Below are 21,695 nucleotides of genomic sequence, written 5' to 3'. Positions count from 1 at the left end.
CCGGGAAAGCTTTCGTTGTTTACATTTGTTGCACACACAATATGGTTGCCTCAAGGTCAGCAGAAGATTTCCATTGGGGTGATAAATTCCCAGCACCGCCTGTTAAAAGGATGGTAGTAGTCTCATCACATTTCTTTGCTCTTTCTTTACTAGTTTAGGGAGGGAATGCGGTTTATAACAACTTGCTAATGGAAACAATGAGCTGTGTATTATGTTATGAATTAATCAGGTTGGTTTTATTATTTATTCTGACAGAGGCATAGCCTTCTGTGCTTCACTTTTTAGGTGACATTGGCGACTTGCTACAAAATTGTAATAAGAAAATGCGGCTTATATTGGAAGTTAGAGTATGTATTGAGCTCAAAAGCAACACAATGTCCAGAATATGAAGACAATTGAACTGTTTAAAAGCTCTTGTCTTCCTCAATTTTCTGACACCCACATCAGAATATCAATACTATGCGCTTTCCTTGTGACATATTTGTAATTACCTCTTACTTTAGTTATCATGTTGTCCTGATGATTTGTCATCATCATCAACCCCATCATCATTTAAGACTGATTATGCCTTCCAGCGTTCAGTCTGGAGCATAGCCCCCTTATCAAATTCCTCCTGATCCCCTATTCAGTGCTAACATTAGTGCCTCTTCTGATGTTAAATCTATTACTTCAAAATCATTCTTAACCGAATCTAGGTACCTTCTCCTTGGTCTGCCCCGACACCTCCTACCCTCTACTGCTGAACCCATGAGTCTCTTGGGTAACCTTGCTTCTCCCATGCGTGTAACATGACCCCACCATCTAAGCTTGTTCGCCCTGACTGCTACATCTATAGAGTTCATTCCCAGTTTTTCTTTCATTTCCTCATTGTGGACACCCTCCTGCCATTGTTCCCATCTACTAGTACCTGCAATCATCCTAGCTACTTTCATATCCATAACCTCAACCTTGTTGATAAGGTAACCTGAATCTACCCAGCTTTCGCTCCCATACAACAAAGTTGGTCGAAAGATTGAGCTGTGCACAGGTAAGTTAGTCTTGGTACTGACTTCCTTCTTGCAGAAGAGAGTGGATCATAGTTGAGTGCTCACTGCATTAGCTTTGCTAAACCTCGCTTCCAGTTCTTTCACTATGTTGCCATCCTGTGAGAATATGCATCCTATGCACTTGAAACCGTCCACCTGTTTTAACTTTGTTCCTCCTATTTGGCACTCAATCAGTTTATATTTCTTTCCTACTGACATTACTTTCGTTTTGGAGATGCTAATTTTCATACCATAGTCATTACATTTCTGATCTAGCTCTGAAATATTACTTTGCAAACTTTCAATCGAATCTGCCATCACAACTAAGTCATCCGCATACGCAAGACTGCTTATTTTGTGTTCACATATCTTAATCTCACCCAGCCAGTCTATTGTTTTCAACATATGATCCATAAATACTATGAACAATAGTGGAGACAGGTTGCAGCCTTGTCTTGCCCCTAAAACTACTCTGAACCATGAACTCAATTTACCGTCAACTCTAACTGCTGCCTGACTATCCATGTAAAGACATTTAATTGCTTGCAAAAGTTTGCCTCCTATTCCGTAATCTCGTAGAACAGACAATAACTTCCTCCTAGGAACCTGGTCATATGCCTTTTCTAGATCTATAAAGCGTAGATACAATTCCCTGTTCCACACATAACACTTCTCCATTATTTGCCGTAAGCTAAAGATCTGGTCCTGACAACCTCTAAGAGGCCTAAACCCACACTGATTTTCATCCAATTGGTCGTCAGCTAATACTCACACTTTCCTTTCAACAATACCTGAGAAGATTTTACCCACAACGCTGATTGAAGAGATACCTCTGTAGTTGTTACAATCTTTTCTGTTTCCATGTTTAAAGATTGGTGTGATTACTGCTTTTGTCCAGTCTGATGGAACCTGTCCTGACTCCCAGGCCATTTCAATTATCCTGTGTAGCCATTTAAGACCTGACATTCCACTGTATTTGATTAATTCCGACTTAATTTCATCCACCCCAGCTGCTTTATTGCACTGCAATCGACTGACATTTTGTCCACTTCCTCTAATGTGATCCTATTTCCATCATCATTCCTATCCCATTCTATCTCAAAATCTGAAACATTGCTGGTTGTATTTTCACCTACATTGAGCAACTCTTCAAAATATTCCCTCCATCTGCCCAAGGCATCCACAGGATTCACCAACAGTTTTCCTGAGCTGTCCAAAATACTTGTCATTTCCTTCTTACCTCCCTTTCGAAGACTGCTAATTACACTCCAGAATGGTTTTCCAGCAGCTTGACCCAATGTCTCCAACCTGTTTCCAAAGTCTTCCCAAGATTTCTTCTTGGATGCTGCAATTATCTGTTTGGCTTTGTTTCTTTCTTCAACATAACTTTCTCTGTGTACCTGAGTTCTAGTATGTAGCCATTTTTGATACACCTTTTTCCTTTTACAGGCTGCCTTCCTTGACTGTGTCATTCCACCAAGCTGTTTGCTTCATCGTACTTTTACACACTACTGTTCCAAGACATTCTTTAGCCACTTCTAGTACTGTTTCCCTGTACCTTCTCCATTCCTTTGCCAATGACTGTAATTGACTACATTCAACTAAGTGGTACCTTTCTTAGATCACCGTTATGTACTTGTGCCTGATTTCCTTATCCTGAAGTTTCTCCACTCTTAACTTCCTACATATGGATCTGACCACCTGCACTTTCGGCCTCACAATCCCAATTTCACTGCAGATTAAATAATGATCAGTGTCATCAAAGAATCCCATGAATACACGTGTGTCCCTCACAGCCTTCCTGAATTCCTGATCTGTTATTATATAGTCAATGACAGATCTGGTTCCCCTGCCTTCCCAAGTATACTGGTGAATGTTCTTATGTTTAAAAAAAAAAAAAAAAAGGAGTTTGTGATTACTAAGTCCATACTGACACAGAAATCCAAGAGTTGTTTCCCGTTCCTGTTGGCCTCCATATCCTCTCCAAATTTACCCATTACCTTTTCATACCCTTCTGTTCGATTTCCAATCCTGGCATTAAAATCACCCATGAGCAGAACACTGTCCTTGTCCTTTACTCTAACAACTACATCACTGAGTGCCTCATAAAAACTATCCATCTTATCTTGATCTGTCCCTTCACAATGCGAATATACTGACACAATCCTAATTTTCTTGCTAGACACTGTCAAAATCTATCCACATCAGTTGTTTGTTTACACACCTTACTGCAAATACGGTGGGTTCCATTTCTTTGCTGATGTAAAGCTCTACACCCCATTGTGCTATTCCTGCTTTGACTCCTGACAGGTAGGCCTTGTATTCTCCCAGTTCCTCTTCTTTCTCACCCCTTACCCGAATGTCACTAACAGCTAAAACGTCCAGCCCCATATTACTTGCAGCCTCTGCCAGCTCTACCTTCTTCCCAGAGTAGCCCCCATTGATATTAATAGCTCCCCATCTCATTACCATTTGTTTGCCAAGTCGTACCTTAGGAGTCCCTGGTTTGTCAGTTAGAGGTGGGACGCCGTCACCTGCAAAGGTCCAAGGCATTTTGCTCTGATTGTTGCCAGCATCATATTTAAAGTACCAGGGAAGCAGGTTGCTAGCCTTACTTGCCCCGAGTCCCATTGAGTTTTACCCCTAACGGTTGAGGGACTAACCGGTGGATTTGGTAGTCTTTGCCGTATGAGCACAAAGCTGACCACAGCTCAGAATATGTCTGAGATGCCCAGCCTTGTTCCAAAGTAACTGGTATCCAGACTGTCGGGACCACTTGCTTGGCCACTCATACGTTGCCCGTGGTCCATGAACTAGGACGTGACTACAGGAACCTACACCATGAACCATGCAGTATTATTCTGAATTCTCTTTATGCACTTTTATTGTCACTCTGAACCACAAAAACAAAATTTACTGAATATATCCCTTTTTCACATTAATTTTAAATTCTTTGTGAACTACGTCTGTTCTATTTGGATTTCATGTAGCAATAAAATAATAACAATTTGTTTAGAGAGATTTCTATAGTGTGGGATTGTCTGTTACAGTGCGGAAATAGAAACACGTTATGAAATAGCAGAAGGTGATGTATATATTGAACCATTGGGGGAAAACACTTCTGAACAAGGGTAAGTATAATTAATTCTGATCACAGGAAATCATTATTTATAACTTTATTTAAATTGTGATAAATTACTAGAGATATATAGAAGAGGAAATATGTTATTTAGTGTAGACACACTTTCAGAATTGTTGCTACTACTGTGTAGCTGTTGCTACATATTAGTAACATTTCATTACTTACATAATTGTTGAAGACTTTGCTATGTGTTCTTATACATATTTTATAGTTTCATATTCTGTGCAGTGGTGTAGTGTGGGTATCTGCCACCCAATGTGAACCCTAAATTTTCTGCCCCCCCCCCCCCCTTCCATTTTCGCAGCTGAGCAAAAATAATGGAGAACTTTGATAATGTGTAACAGTATTTGTATTTGATTGAAGCTTATCAAAAGATGATAGGCATGTTCTCATTTATTTTCTGTACATAATTTTTTGGGTCTCTTCTGCACTTCCTGTTATGCTGAATAAATTATTTTAGCAGATTATTTACATGACCTGTTTGTGCGAGTTGTCTGTAAACGCAAAGAAAATTTCATATATATTAAGGTAGTCCTGGGAATGAAAGCATATACACGCATCGACTGAGAAGTAAGTAATTCATAACAATTTTGAGGATGTACAGAATGGGCTTTCATACCAGTAAATTATAATATTCTCATTTGTGTTTGGTAAGACTTTCATATGTATTTATTCTATAATAATTCCTTGTCAATGGGAGCTCAGCAGGCATTTCCACTGCCCATTAAATGATGGGCATTGAGTATGCGTATGGACAGGCATGCTCCATATGAGCTTATCATTAGGGGATGGGGCGAATTTAATGAAACCAGGATTTGTTGGGTTCATGAGTATTCCCTGAGTCACAAGAGCTTACCTTGAGGTACAAAGTTTTCAACTTTTTGTAACACTGTGTCAAGAGTAACGAGTGGTTGTTCCTGGAAGCAACACCTAGGAGGAAACTGCTAGTAGCAGGGAGGATACGGGGTGGGTTCTGAAATTTTGTGGCCTGACTACACCTTTAAGTGTTTTTTTTACATAATCACCCTTTATTTCAATACACTTTACACATCTGTGAATTAACAACCTTGTGCCTTTCAGAAAGTAATCTGATTCTTTATCGGCAAAATATAGTTTGGAGAAAAGATAATAGTCACCTGGAGCTAGATCTGTACCATAGGATGAATGGTCATTCTCATCGCAGCCACTTTCCTTTACAGAAATCTTTGCAGTTGCTGCCGTGTGCACTGGTGCATTGTTGTGGAGAAGATGAACACCATGTGACAACCTTCCTCTCTCCTTCAGTTTGATGGAATCATGTTATTTGTACAGAAGTGAATTCTCGTATTGACACTCACAGTGGTATTTCTCTCTTTGAAATAAACTTAAGATAATTCCTCTGGAATCCCAGAAGATTGTTGCCATGACACTTTCTGTGGGCGTAGCGACCTTAGTCCTTCTTGGTGGAGCTTCAAATTTTACACCATTCAAGAGATTCTCTTTTGGACAGAGGATCATACAAAGAACCATAGTTCCATCCCCTCTCAACAGTGGATTCCAGTACGTCTTTCTGGTTGCTACGGCAAAGTTCCAACAACTGGGTGCAGCGAATCATGAGCTGCTGCTCCTGCACTGCCTGGAAAAGACTGGGCACCCATTTTGCACTGACATTTTTCATGTGCAAATCATCATGCATGATCTGAAATTTGGTTGTTTCAGTTAACCCTAACCTTGCTGCAAGTTTCCTTGAGGTTCAACTGCCATTCATTCAGAAGTTCACTTTCAACAACAGCGATGCTTTCCTCAGTCACCACTTCAACAAGTTGACCAACACGTGGATCATCAGCAATGCTTTCTCCATCTAGACGAAACTGTTTTTACCATTCCTTAACTGTGGAGTTTAAAGGGGAAGCCTCACCATTAAAACCATCCAAGCAGATTTTGATTTCAGCTGGTGCAAGCCCTTCTTTTGTCAGGAACTTAATCAGTGCAAGATACCCAATTGTATCCATTGCAGCACACAATGTTTTACTCATACAAGTGTCGCCATTTGACTGAGGCCAGTAGCGGGCTACAATTTGTGTTCGCATCAACTGAACTTCTTGGTTGTGTTCAATGTCAGGCTGGAAACATCTGTCACTGATCTTGTTGTACCAGTAGCAGTAGAGAGGAATGAGCTGATGGGAATGTTTATACGGGGGTGGAAGCCTGTCAGTCTGTTACCATAGCACTTATTGGCTGGAACACTTAATCTGAATTGAATGACCTTTAGAGCAGAGACTTGCATGACTTAATAAGAAACCCCTGCATAGTCTAGAACATAGGTAGGTATTTCCCTGGGGTGCAGGTTTCTTGACAGCTTTGGTTTTCAAGGGTGAGTGCATATGTATTAAATAACACATGACTGTAATCTTATGGAGGCAGACATGTGTTAGGCTGTAGAGCTAATAGTGGGCTGAAGAAGGCCTTCAATATAGAGAATGGACTCGTCTATAGCTAGGGCTAAAAACAGTCGCGATCATCTACCGAATTAAAGTGAATCGTCAAGTATTTCTAGAACTGTCTATGAAAAATAATTTAGAGGTGCATCTTGCATCACCCTTCCGTCCCTCCAATGACAACTGGAGCACAGGGACAAGGTCAGCGGACATTATCGTGGACGTCACAAAAACAAGAGACGAACATCGAAATTTCATTACATTTTAGATTCAGTCCAGGTATATTGTCAAAAAGAGAACAAAAAATTCAAATAAAGCTGCATTATTGACATCAGAGCTAAGAACAACATATCTATAAGTATGTAATGGCTTTGGTTTATTGTTTGTAACACCTTTCTGTTTTATAGAAACAATCTGTTAAAGCCTCTCACACATGCTAGTGATTTTCCTTGCAGTCACTTTCCTTGACCCTACCACTCACAAGTGATTAACAAGCTGTTTCAAATTCAGTGTGCTGTGAAGTCCTACCATGGAAAATGAACTACTGTGTTCAGGAGCTGTGACATTGGTATGATTTCATTGAAAATGCCCTGAAAATATTTCTCTTTTTATGTCAAATTTTAACGGAAGGATGAATATTAATATGATTTAACTTTGATTTCCGTGTTATTTTAGGAAGTGGAAAGGGTTTACATAGTGCAGCGATAAATTTAAGAAGGGCTTGAACATATAAATATATCTGAATCGAACTTTATGTTCATAGCTTCAAAATTTCCTGGCAAAATGTGTATTTGCGTTCTCTTTTATAGACCTTCATAGAGAGGGCATGCGATATGGGAATATAAGGCTTCACTTTGTAAACACTAGAATGTATTCACAAATCAACTTGAAAGCCGAGAATCACTCTAAACATATTGAGGATCAGGGTGAAGTCTCAAAGTTCAGGGAAGTATTACTTTTGCTTGTAACAGTTGTAAAATTCATGCAAAGAAATGGAAGGCAAAAAATCTCTCATACTCTGTCACTGTTTCAAATGGATTCACTATAAAGTGTCTGTCTTAAACTGAAATTATATTGTACGTATTATTTGCAACACAAATTCTTTTAAGTTATTGGTGAATGTTAATTTTTATATCTTGGCTGATGGCCAAAATAACTGGATTTGTTAACTTTAACATAGACATTGTTGATCTTAAATAATTTTTTATCAGTTTTGACTTAGAGAAGTTTCTCTCCCAACTGGCATTACGTACAGCAGCTGTGGAGAATATTTTGAGCATTATAAAAGCATGTTACCTTCTTCAAGTTTGGACTCATAAGTAAACTATAACAAACACACTAGGCCGGACTCAATAGATGGTTTCTCACAATTTGTTGTACCTACGAAGCCTTATATACACACCCACCGCAGCTTTCTCTCTTCTAGTCCTCAGTGCCCAATGTCGTTGCAGGCCTTAGGAAGGTATACTTTTTGGCTAAATTCTGAAACTACTGGAACCTCTCACGGATTTCAACAATTACTTTATCTAATGAAGGAAACTTTTTTTGTTTTAAATCGTTCTCGTGCAATAAGCCGACATCTCTACTTCGGTCACCACAAATATCACCTCCTAATTCAACATGGAAGTTTAATAGAAACATCAAATTCTTTGCGCAAGTTTTATATGTAACTGAAAGCCTTTTCTACAGACTCCTCATTTATCTTCAAATATTGTCTGTAATGCTTTTATTTTCTCAACACACTAAATTAAAAATTACTTTGGGTCCCTTTCATTTCACGCAGTACTGGTTCCCAGAGACCCAAGATACAAACTTTGTTTTTAATGTTATCCAGTCATGTTTGCTCCGCTACCTATTGTGCTGCAACAAATATTTTGAGACCTCTTGAAACTCTTGCCTATAACAACAAACAGAAACTGCCATCCCTGAGTTTACATGAGAAAGAAAGCTTAACAGTGTTCCATTGTGCCCAAGAAAGTCAATGAATTCACCTCTACCAACAAATTCGGCCTCGAGCAACAAATTGGTCTTACTATTAAAGTATTTTATCTGTTGCTGCACACCTGCCACTCTTCCAACCATGTTGGCAGCGTTATTGAAAGCTTGTCCTCTTCAGTTCATAAAGTGAAGTCCATCACCAGTGGGCTACTTAGTATTATCTCACAAATACCTTTGGCTGTTTTGTTTTTTATTTCATTGAAATCTGTAAAAGATTCCACTACTCGTGCATCCCAATTCCCAATCAAAACATATCGTAGTATAGTAATACTTCGCTTATTTGATCTTTGTGGGAAATCTTGGTCTACTGTCAAATATCACAGAATAACATTTGCCTTTTGAACCTTCTAACGCTTTGGACGATGATGTGTGTGTGAAGTAGATATGCTAACTTTAACTACTTTTATAGATGACTTGTCTGCAGCCGATCTTCTTCCCTGGCTTCTGGAATCTCTTAAGGTTACTTTCCATCAATTAACGTTATATTAAAACTACATACTGAACAAACTTCTCCCTTCTCACATAAACATCCTGTAAGTCACTCGTGTCACCTCACGTCAGAAACACATCTAATTACATCCACAACAGAGTTGGCTTAATACCATAATTCTATATCACAGGATTCATGAAATACATCTTGCCTCTAGCAAGGCTGGAATAAGGGTTTTAAAAAACTTTTATTTTTTCACTAACAATAGCCACTGACACTATAATCAAGGAGTTACGTAAATACTCCTTCGTCCTCTTGTACACTCTCACTAAACATCCATGGACTGCCCGACAGGTTCTTGTTGGTGCAGCTAGACTGCCGCGTCTACATCCTTCCTGTGACTGAATTTAAATGTACACACACAGACGTGACTCGCAGTAGGTAGGATTCCGCTCGCTGACTCACAGCTAAAATATCGTGTGTTCAAGATGGTAGAAAGCTGAGTGGCTTGAGAATTTACAGAAATTCTCAGAACACTACATAACCTTTCCCTCAGATCGAACGCGCAATATTTTATACATAATTGTTATGTAAATAATATCATGTATAATAACAATTTCATATTTTAACAGTATACATTTCTTTTCTTTCAATAACCTTTTGCTTACTACTTCACTATTCACTCTCATCCCACTTTAATATTAAGCCATGAGTGTTCACTTCAAGTTACGGGCCTCTTGTAAGGCCTGTGTCGTCCTATGCCGGCTCCGCATCAGCTGTACTTGGCTGAATCACGGTTATCTCCTCCGTCGTGAGGACCCCCCATCTCTGTCGTCGTGGACCGATGTTGACTGTGGCTCACATCTTATCGGGCTGTCCCAACTTAGCCGCCCTGTGACAGACTTTTAGCTTTCCAGGTTCACTACCCCTGGTGTTGGCTGACACTGCCTCAGTGGCGGATCTCGTTTTATGTTTTATTCGTGATGGGCATTTTATCGCTTTATTTAAGGGAGGGCTTTCCACCTTATCGGTGAGTGGAGGAGATGGCAGGCCCTCTTGCTCTCACCCTTTGCCCTGATTGGATTGGCTTTATCCGGGCTTGGTGGTTCACCCCAGCCCTCTACTGGTTCACCCCAGCCCTCTGCCGGTTCACTCCAGCCCTCTGCCTTCCCACTCCTTTCCTTCTGGGGGCTGTTATGTCTTGAGCGTCTCTCTTGTCTCCTGTGTTTCTTCCTTCACGCCACTGTCATTAGTCACTTTCCTTCCCTCATTTCTTCTTCTGCCCTTTTCCTTCCTTCCCTGTCAATAGTTTATCATTTTATGGACCTTGTAGTCCCCTCTTCTAATATGGGATTTTATTGGTTTTAGTTACTCCAAGGTCGGAGGGACTGATGACCGTGTAGTTTGGTCCCTTCACCAACCAACCATCCAATATGGATTCAGCGATTGCTCACATTTAACCAAAATTGGAATCTTGTGAAGTGTTGCAAGGATGTTTTGCAGGTGTTCAGAAAGAATCTACAAGACTTTTAAGTGTCATTTCGTCGCTGTGGATGAAACGTGCATACATTACTGTACTCCTGAGACCAAACAACAATCTAAACAATGGGTTACCAAGGGAGAATCGGCACCAAAAAAGGAGAAGACCATTCCTTTGGCCGGAAAGGTTATGGCAACTGTCTTTCGCAAGAGATAATCCTCATAGACTATCTGGAAAAGGGTAAAACTATTACAGGTGCATATTATTCATCATTATTGGACTGTTTGAAAACCGAGCTGCAAGAAAAATGCCGGCAATTGGACTGGGGAGAAAAAAAGAGAGAGAGATCTTTCTCCATCACAACACTGCACCAGTACACACCTCAGCAGTTGTGGTCGCAGAATTATTGGAAATAGGATTCCAACTCATTTCACATCCCCCCTATTCTCCAGACTTGGCTCCCTCGGACTACTATCTGTTTCCCAATTTGAAGAAATGGCTGGTGGGACAAAGATTTTATTCAAACGAGGAGGTGATTGCAGCAACTAATAGCTATTTTGCAGACTTAGACAATTCCTATTATTTGGAAGGGATCAACAAATTAGAACAGCGTTGGACGAAGTGTATCTAAAAAGAGACTATGTGAAAAAATAAAAAAGGTTTACCCCAAACACATAAGTAGTTTTTATTTTTGCATGGACTTTTCAAATGTTCCTCATATGCGCCCTCAGGTAGTCAATATTCAAATGCTCCTCATATGTGCCCTCAGGTAGTCAATATAATGACAGATTGATAATATTATTGAATTGTGAGGCTCCCTTTTGAGGAATTATGGGAAATCACGGTACTCTGTTGACAGCTGATTTTTAAGTGACTTAACTTGTAATATAAGCATAACCTCACAATATGTATTGTATCCAAGTTGACAGCAGTCAACAACTTGTGGCAGGACTATTCATTACACTTGCTTTGTTAACTGTGATCAAAGCTAACCTCTGCAAGCAAACTAAAGAGAGAAATCAGTGCCAACAGCAAACTATGCAACTCTCTTCACACTGTCTTCAGGAACTGACACGTTACAAGTTACAGGCCACATAGGCATGGCACATCAGTTGTCACAATGTATGTGTCACAGCATTCATCCAGTCCATTTCATTAACATTTTCCAGCCCCTGAATAGTTAATTTCTCAACTCCACTTACAGTTTTTTTTTTTTTTTTTTTTTTTTTAACAGTGTATCCTCTCACTTGCTCCCAAATAAGTTCAATAGCGTTGAAGAGGCAGTGTAGGTGGTAGTCTTATGACTCTGTCCGCAGTAACTCTTGTGTTGTCATAACTACTGAATAATGTCTCCCGTTCAAGAGAACAGGGGTGGAGACTTATCCTAACTGAATGGTGTGTGGCATTGTCAATATTAATTACTGATGGATTTTCTAAACTTGGTAAAGACTGTTAGAAACAATTTAAAAATGTTTCATAACTCTGTTTTTGTGGATCTGAAAAGTATTTGACAGCCGGGAATAAGCCATGGTAGGTACCAGCATGGAAAACAATAATTATACCATTTTTTCCTGTGGGGAGTGCCATACCTTCTCATGTGTTGTCACTCCTACCTTTTGTAACAGTATGATCTACGTTCACCCATGTTTCATCAATCCAAACAATGCCCTAGTAGTTAATATCTTCTGTTTCATGCAAAAATCTGCATCTCGTTCCATCAACATTTTATGGCCTGAAATATTGTTGTTGAAGTGTCAACTATCCGGTAATTTCAAATGGACTAAAACAGGCATTGCTGCTTGAATATGTAGTGTCAAGACTAATTATGGAGATGTCCACTTCCTATTCAGTCTGTACAAATGAGGATCAACTTCTTTGCACGTGGTTTTCTTCTCCTCATTCACTATCATTATTGTTGAGTCACATTCCACATGTGCTGTTCGAATATAAATTGTGCACAATAAGAGCAATAGGTATTCTAACGTTTTCCTGGTGACTGGAGACTGTGTGGTGCTGGGGTGCTAGACTCGCACGTCTCTCGTGGGTGATTTACGTATTGTGTGCAGCCAGTCTTCTTATCAGGACAGATGGCTGCATTGATCTTCACAATACTTCTCCGAAGATTTCGTGCTGGTTAGGGAAATGTTACTGAACTACTTCTCCACTTTTGAAATGATTTCATACTCTCAAAATACTTTCCTATCAACTTGGCTACTTTTTCTTCTTCACAACAAAACAACTACAAAAGTTTCAAATGCTCTTTCAAGTCTCGTAAATCAACCTCGTCTGGAAAACCTTAGTACTTAATATATATCATTACAGTCTCTTTTGGTTGTAATAACTCTTGTCAAAACAGTTCCTGCTCCTTGCAAGTCAAACAATAGAGTATATAAGTCTCTAGATAAAACATATTTCATTTGTCCCCAACAGTCACTACTATTTCACTGCCAAAGAGCACCCCTTGATTACTCCTACTACTGGACATACAACTTCCAAGGCGTGCGGGACCACTACTTGTCAGCGCCGATATATCGCCACAACGTAACACCTGCTTGTCCTGCACACGCATAAACCGTGGAGCAGTAGACACATTTCCACTCGCACACTCACCCTTAAAATACACTCCTGGAAATTGAAATAAGAACACCGTGAATTCATTGTCCCAGGAAGGGGAAACTTTATTGACACATTCCTGGGGTCAGATACATCACATGATCAAACTGACAGAGCCACAGGCACATAGACACAGGCAACAGAGCATGCACAATGTCGGCACTAGTTCAGTGTATATCCACCTTTCTCAGCAATGCAGGCTGCTATTCTCCCATGGAGACGATCGTAGAGATTCTGGATGTAGTCCTGTGGAACGGCTTGCCATGCCATTTCCACCTGGCGCCTCAGTTGGACCAGCGTTCGTGCTGGACGTGCAGACCGCGTGAGACGACGCTTCATCCAGTCCCAAACATGCTCAATGGAGGGCAGATCCGGAGATCTTGCTGGCCAGGGTAGTTGACTTACACCTTCTAGAGCACGTTGGGTGGCACGGGATACATGCAGACGTGAATTGTCCTGTTGTAACAGCAAGTTCCCTTGCCGGTCTAGGAATGGTAGAACGATGGGTTCGATGACGGTTTGGATGTACCGTGCACTATTCAGTGTCCCTTCGACGATCACCAGAGGTGTACAGCCAGTGTAGGAGATCGCTCCCCACACCATGATGCCGGGTGTTGGCCGTGTGTGCCTCGGTCGTATGCAGTCCTGATTGTGGCGCTCACCTGCACAGCGCCAAACACGCATACGACCATCATTGGCACCAAGGCAGAAGCGACTCTCATCGCTGAAGACGACACGTCTCCATTCGTCCCTCCATTCACGCCTGTCGCGACACCACTGGAGGCGGGCTGCACGATGTTGGGGCGTGAGCGGAAGACGGCCTAACGGTGTGCGGGACCGTAGCCCAGCTTCATGGAGACGGTTGCGAATGGTCCTCGCCGATACCCCAGGAGCAACAGTGTCCCTAATTTGCTGGGAAGTGGCAGTGCGGTCCCCTACGGCACTGCGTAGGATCCTACGGTCTTGGCGTGCATCCGTGCGTCGCTGGGGTCCGGTCCCAGGTCGACGGGCACGTGCACCTTCCGCCGACCACTGGTGACAACATTGATGTACTGTGGAGACCTCACGCCCCACGTGTTGAGCAATTCGGCGGTACTTCCACCCGGCCTCCCGCATGCCCACTATATGCCCTCACTCAAAGTCCGTCAACTGCACATACGGTTCACGTCCACACTGTCGCGGCATGCTACCAGTGTTAAAGACTGCGATGGAGCTCCGTATGCCACGGCAAACTGGCTGACGCTGACGGCGGCGGTGCACAAATGCTGCGCAGCTAGCGCCATTCGACGGTCAACACCGCGGTCCCTGGTGTGTCCGCTGTGCCATGCGTGTGATCATTGCTTGTACAGCCCTCTCGCAGTGTCCGGAGCAAGTATGGTGGGTCTGACACACCGGTGTCAATGTGTTCTTTTTTCCATTTCCAGGAATGTATATTGTGTTCACGTTGGTGAAATACGAGTGTCTCTTGAATTTACCCCGAAGTTCTCGAGGCACTACATTTCCCTCCGCTTAGCTTGAACAGGCAATATTTTATAAATGTTCATTATGTACATCAAGATTGTATTCACATAACACTAATTTACATTTCAATCAGTTCATATAACACTTTTTTCAGGCAATCATGTACTTAATACATAGCTCATCCTTTCCTTTTTTTGTTTCAATCATAGTTATCTGAGCATTGCATTTAATAATGAAGTTAGGACTATCGTACATATGACGCGATAACTTTAACCTCCAATCACAGACTCTAGATGTCATAGACACTTAATTATGTCGTTCTTTACTCTACTCCTCTGTACCATTTTTTCTTTAGTACATATTAACCTCATTAACTACCATTTCCCATAGTCTGGAGGAACTCCAGGCAAGTGAAAAGGTTCTTTCTGACACTTATAAAACTTGTCAATGCTAGTGGAATTGAGACTTCAAACTTACCAGAATAATCTCTACAAAATTTGTGATTTTTGTGACGATACTGCCCTTTTCCTTTTAGGCACAGTACCTATATCTTACCTATGGGTTGATCCTATAGATAGCCTTTCTCCTGCCTTTCTGGTAAGTACACCCCCTTTGGTGCCCCTCCCCAGTATAGATCGGCCTTTCTTCGGTCTGCCTATCTGCCCATTTCTTCAGTCACTAGAATCTGGATGTGCCCCTCTTATCATTCGTGAGTCGGCCCAATGGTTTGTTGCCGTAGTATACATCTTTATGTATATTGTCGCTAAATATTACCTTCCACTTCACATTTCTCTTTTACTTCTTGGTACCTTATTTGATCCCCTACAGGCCTCCACTACTTTTCAACTTCTACGCTTTCAGTAGACCTCATATATAATTCACTATACCATATCTTTGGTTATTCTAGACTTGTCCCACTATCCTACAAATCATCAGAGCAAATGCTCGACTGACATTCCTAAATAATGATCACCATTAGTTCTTCCCTGGCTTATGCTCATTAGTTCTTCCTTACTTTCTACTCTCTTTCATTTCTCACACTTCCTTGTGAGATATAGGAAATATATAAGAAGTGACAAAAGAAAGGGAAAAAAAAGATGATGCAGAACAGTCATATACCAATCATACAATATGTGCATCTACCCAGATGTACGTACTTCTTTATTCTCCTACAACCGTTGTCGGTTCTGACATCGCTTTAGGTTCCTAGCCCGTAATTTTCATGTCCGTGTCGACGTGTAATTTTGTGTGTAGGTCGATGTGTGTTCGTGCAGCCTGGTTCTTCGGCCTACTTATTTGAAATAAGTTGAAGTTGGAGGTTATAGGAAACCACAGAGAATGAGGACTTCAGCAATAGAAGTATATGTATATGGAAAGAGGGAAAGATAGATCAGTACTCAGATGAGAAGTGAGAAAGGAAAAACTAGAAACGGTTGCTAAAATCGAAGAAATGAAGGAGTATAGCCCCAAAGACAGGAAACCCTTCCAACCCCCTTCTCCAGGATCCATACTTTGCCAGTACTTCAGTGAGTAGCTGGAGGAGGTATGATGATAAATGTCTGCTGCAGAATGGACATTTTCACCTTCACCTTTGAAGTCCCCGAAGAAAGAATCTTAGCAACCCCTATGGAACGGCAAATGGTGAAGAATCAGTCGCACTTGACTGCAAGGGTTGTCTGAAAGGTGTGTGTGTGGGGGGGGGGTGTTAGTTATGTTTGTACCTACACCTTCCCCGTTTACATCACATCTCATAAAAGGTATAAAATAGAAACACTATAACATAAACTGGTCTCTTAAATTAATCACAATTTTGTAGTCATATTCGGTCACTTAAATACTAACATGATAGAATAGTTTTAAGAGCTTATTAATGATTACAGAATAGTTGAAGATTTGAAGGGAATTCAGTGTAGGAAAGCTAATGTGGAAGTAACACCGAAAACAACTCGGGAACTGACAGTCGTCACTCCGCCCGTTAACAAGGAATGTTAACGTCTCTGGGGAACAGATCTGACTGCACCCCGATCCCATGTGGATTAACCACACTCACTTGCTTATGGACCAATACTTCTCGTTAAATTCTGTGTGAAAGCCTTCCCACAACAAAACAATTACCTGTCTTAGTATCATTAAGTTCCAAAGCTAAATGAGACAGAAAGTTGTCTAGATTTACCCTCTCGGAAATTTTTTGGTTGATTATTTCCTCTAACTGTTCCTCCAGACAGCTTATATTTATGGTGTCTGAGGTTGCTAGCTTTTCTTGAAAATTTCTCTCCATGTCATCGACTCTAGTGTTGACACCTGCAATTTGCACTTTGACAAAAGAAATTAGCTTATCTTGTTTCTCAATAGTATCCTTCCGGCTGTGCAACCTCTGATTTACAGCAGTCAAGGTAACATTGCATACACTTTGAAATAATCTTAATTTTTCAACAGGTTCCTTTTCTACATTATTACATTTTTTTCAATGCCAAATTCTAATTTTTAATTAAATATTTAAGTTGTGTATCCTGTCTCTGGTTAAATTCAGTAAATAGTTGATTGACATAAGTATTTAAAGAACTGGATAGTTCACTCTTAAAATCTACCTTCAGATTCTCGACTTTATTATTCAGAGTGTCAAATTCAGTCTTTAGCGAACTTATATTGGTTTCTTGACTGTTTAAGATTTCATTTTGGCTACTTAAAACCTCACTCAGAGCATCTAATTTACTGTGTCTAACTTAAGACTTGGAGCACTTAAATTTTCATTCAATTCCTTTCTTAAGGAAACACTCAGTTCCTGTCTTAACGAAGCATTTTGAGCATTTAGTTCTTGTTGTCTTAAAGAAGCTGAATCTGCTCTGTGTTCTTGTCTCTGGGTGTCTAATTTAAGGCTTAGTGCTTCAATTAAATTTGCTACCTCAGTCCAGTATCGCATTTCCTTTGTTACAGTCATTGCCAGGGTTGCTCTGAAGTTTGTTGCTGTTCTTGATCCATATGTTAAGGCTCTTAGACCTACTGATCCTCTAAAGAAAATTCACCATTGAATACAATAACTATAACAACAGTTTATCATGCAATCGTCCACTCAACTTTACCAAAAAATTATTGTTTTACACGCACCCGGCATAAAGTTTTATGCTGCGTCAGTGAGCAGGTGTAGTATCGGCACTGGTGAATAGCACAGGTGCTGGCAGCATCAAAAGTTGGTTACGACGTCGGTGTGGGTGAGCAGACGCAAAGTGAGCAACAGAGAACGGCAGTCGTTGCAGTCGGCAACGGTGGTGGGTTACTGCGACGACGACGGCTCAGTCGACGTATGTGTGAGGACTGCTTACTTCCCCACACCAAATCTTCTTAGTTGTACTATCCTCTGCATCTTCCTTTGTCCGGTGCTTATTAACTTTTTCACCCCCCCCCCTTTTTTTTAAATTATAGGTATAATCTAATTCTGCGTAACAGTTGCCTCATCTTGTTACTCTCGGTTGCTATGGAAACTCAGTATCTTCTTATCTCGATTTCTGTCATAAAATTCCCACTTTCTTCGGGTCCTGTCACTTGGGTTGCCACATTCTAACGTTTCCCTGACGACTGGAGTCTGTGCGCTGCCGGGGTGCGAGACTCGCACGTCTCCGGTGGGTTATTTACGAGTTGTGTGCAGCCGATCTTCTTCTCGGTACAGATGGCCGCACCGATCTTCACAATGCTTCTTGTCCGAAGATTTTGTGCTGGTTACTTTTGAAATGATTTCTTACTCTCAGAATACTTCCATATCGACTTCACTATATTTTCTTCTTCTACACAAGTTTCACATGCTCTTTCAAGTCTATTAAATCAACCACGTCTGGAAAACCTTAGTACTTAACATATATCACAACCCTTGTGAAAACAGTTCTTGCTCCTAGCAAGTCGAACAACAGAGTATAAAAGTGTCTAGATAAAACGTATTTCATTTGTGCCCAGCAGTCGACACTATTTCACTGCAAAGAGAAGCCCTCGGTTACTCCCCGCACTGGACGCACGGCTTCCAGAGTGTGCGCAGCCGCCACCTGTCAGCGCCGCCAGGCGGCTTCAGTCTTCTCTTAGCGCCCGCCCGTCCTGCACACGCGCAAACTGTGGCGCACCCCCGCACACTCACCCTTAAAATATCGTGTGTTCGAGACGGTCAAATCTGAGTGTCTCTTGAATCTACCCCAAAATTCTCGAGGCACTACAGTATTACGTTTTAATTATCACTTTAAAAATATTAAATGGCTTTACCCTTTGGTGCGACAGAGGCCTCCGTCGGAGAAGTATGCATTTTGGCTGTTCGGGAAATGTCGCCTGAAAAAATCTCTTTATCGTTCTGTAAATGCCTACGAATGAAAGATTTAGGATCTGTGGAAAGAGGGAGGGGTCACTGTGTGCCATGTTAGGGGAATATGGGAGACTGAAGCAAAACTTGATAGCGCAAACAAGAAGCATAGATGACCAACCTGTACAGAATGAGCTAGGATAAAGACTCCCTCGAACAGCTTCCAGCGACACTTCTTTTTAACAGCCTCTGGTAATGTCGCAGAAGATTTTACTGGTATACTTCTGTGGCAGTTTGACAGTGTTGAGCACAATCTGTTAGCATCACACCACTGGAGTCCAAAAAACCACTTAGCGTCACGATACTAAGTGATAGTTCGGTTCTCGCCTTTTCCAAGGAACGTGTCCTCTTCTTGCTTTTTTCTTTTTGTCTCGCCACCGTGATACACCTAGCGCTGTGAGCAGTTACACTGTAGTGGGAGCAACCTTCGTCACGCTCAAAATGCTGTGCGAGTGTTGAAAGCTGATCCGTGACTGATTTTCACTTTTTTACTCTGGTGATATGCTGATTTTAGAGCGTTAGACTCCACTTACCTTGCAATACTCAGTTCTTTGTAGAGAAATGGTCTGCTGCTTTGTTCTTCATCTTTTGTACATACTTGACTGTGTGTAGTGTAACAGTACATTATCTACATCTACATTTATATCGGTACGGTGTGAGACACGGGCTTGGAAGTCAAAAGTGAAATGGAGCAGCTCTAGGTTTAATAAGAATCTAGATCTGATTATTATCTTTCTCATCCTAATGGGCATATTTTATTAATCAATAAAATCAAAACATCTGGAACCACTATAATTTTCCCTCTCGTCTCTTGGCGAGTGCTCGCACTGAGCCAGGTGGCTCAGTGAATGAGACGCTAGATTCTCATTAGGGAGGAGTGGGTTTGTGCTCATCTAGGTCTACGTGTAACTTCGAATATGCCCCAACAAGTTTCCTTTCCATCTCCCTGGCATCAGACAAAGTGCCGACTCTCCTACAATCTCTTGTCAACAGGACACTACACTCAGACGCTTGTTTCTTTCTGCCTCTGTACAGTCTAACATACTTCTACAGATTACGGATTTTGGTAAGCTAATTCCACTACGGTATTTCAGATGAATACACTGCTGGTTTCACCATTCCCAAGACGTAAGGGGGGAAGAAAGGTGTCATTGTCCAGTTTATTTCATCTGCATGGTCTTAGCAACTGCTCAGAAACAAATAACTTGTTCAGTGTTGGTAATTGCTTCCTGCTTCCTTAACCTATGAATAATCAGTTCATAACTAGATGCCATACGAGCAGTGGTGATTGATGGGGAATGCTTTTGCAAAACAGTGCACTGTTATCAGATCGCATAAATTCTTATAATTAAACACCAGAGGAGTCATACGCCTGTGTGCAGTCAGTAAAAGTGTGTGTACTTCATTCTCTGTTGCCAAATGGAGAGGAGAATGTAACGCAAAAATTTAGACAGTTAAAATATAATTCTAGAAGTTCTGTAGCAGTATGCTACTGTATTGCATGTGTGATAAGAAAAATATTGGGACATGGGAACTAGAAATGATATAAAATGTAGTCTGGCAATGGCAAGGAAAGTGTTTTTGAAGAAGAGAAATTTGGTAGCATCGACTATAGATTTAAGTGTCAGGAAGTCGTTTCTGAAAGTATTTGTATGGAGTGTAGCCATGTATGGAAGTGAAACATGGACGATAAATAGTTTGGACAAGAAGAGAATAGAAGCTTTCCAAATGTGGTGCTACAGAAGAATGCTGAACATTAGATGGGTAGATTACTTAACTAATGTGGAGGTATTGAATCAGATTGGGGAGAAGACGAGTTTGTGGCACAACTTGACCAGAAGAAGGGATCAGTTGGTAGGACATGTTCTGAGGCATCAAGGGATCACCAATTTAGTATTGGAGGGAAGTGTGGAGGGTTAAAATCATAGAGGGAGACAAAGAGATGAATGTTGTTGTGGTCTTCAGTCCTGAGACTGGTTTGATACAGCTCTCCATGCTACTCCATCCTGTGCAACCTTCTTCATCTCCCAGTATATACTGCAACCTACATCCTTGTGAATCTGCTTAGTGTATTCATCTCTTGGTCTCCCTCTACGATTTAAGATGAATACACTACACATATTCAGAAAGATGAAGGTTGCAGTAGGTACTGGGAGATGAAGAAGCTTCCACAGGATGGAGTAGCATGGAGAGCAGCATCAAACCAGTCTCTGGACTGAAGACGAAGTGCGGTTCGTTTCTTAGTCCTTCCTGGTGTTTGTTCACTCTGCTGTAATCACTGAGGCTTAGTTTTAGCTTGTGGATATGGTTATTGTTGACACTCATTTTTTATATTGATATGTAGAAACAGGAAAAAGTTGTCATTTACGGCTGAATTCAGTGTTAATTTTTGCTTAACTGTGATTTTTCAGTTTTTTTTAATTATAGGTTTGGTATCATTTTTTCCCAGCTGATTTTGTTATTATTTTTTGCTGAGTTTGCTGCTATTTCTTTGCAGATTCAGTGCAGTTTTGTTGCCAAATTAGGTTGTTTTTTTTCGTGCATTTCGGTGTTGTATTTTTCGCTTTTTTTCCCCTCTCCCTCAAGCTTTGGTGCTGATTTTTGTCAATTTTCATTTATTTTTTGCCAAAGCCAGTTTTTTTATTTTATCAATTTTTAGTCCCAAGTTTGTTGCCCCGACCTTCCCTCTCCACAGTTTCAGTGATACTTATTTTTTTCAGTTAGTGTGCTATTTTTGATGTCACATGTAGTTTGCTACTCAGGAATTGAAGTGACATTTTAAAGTTTTACACC

General features: G+C 41.0%; 1 protein-coding gene across 2 annotated transcripts in view; it reads left to right on the top strand.

The window, feature by feature from the left end:
• Window positions 1-21,695, top strand: part of LOC126266633 (zinc finger protein 665-like) — a 156,607-nt gene that overhangs the window by 43,128 nt on the left and 91,784 nt on the right. For both annotated transcript variants that reach the window (XM_049970994.1, XM_049970993.1), the window contains exon 4: window positions 4,076-4,156. In XM_049970994.1, the coding sequence (XP_049826951.1) occupies window positions 4,076-4,156 (81 nt within the window). The remainder of the gene's footprint in view (window positions 1-4,075; window positions 4,157-21,695) is intronic.

Source organism: Schistocerca gregaria, chromosome 4 (genome assembly GCF_023897955.1).
Source record: "Schistocerca gregaria isolate iqSchGreg1 chromosome 4, iqSchGreg1.2, whole genome shotgun sequence".
Lineage (NCBI taxonomy): Eukaryota > Metazoa > Arthropoda > Insecta > Orthoptera > Acrididae > Schistocerca > Schistocerca gregaria.
The sequence above is the reverse complement of the archived record's forward strand: the minus strand, read 5'-3'. Positions and strand labels throughout refer to the sequence as shown.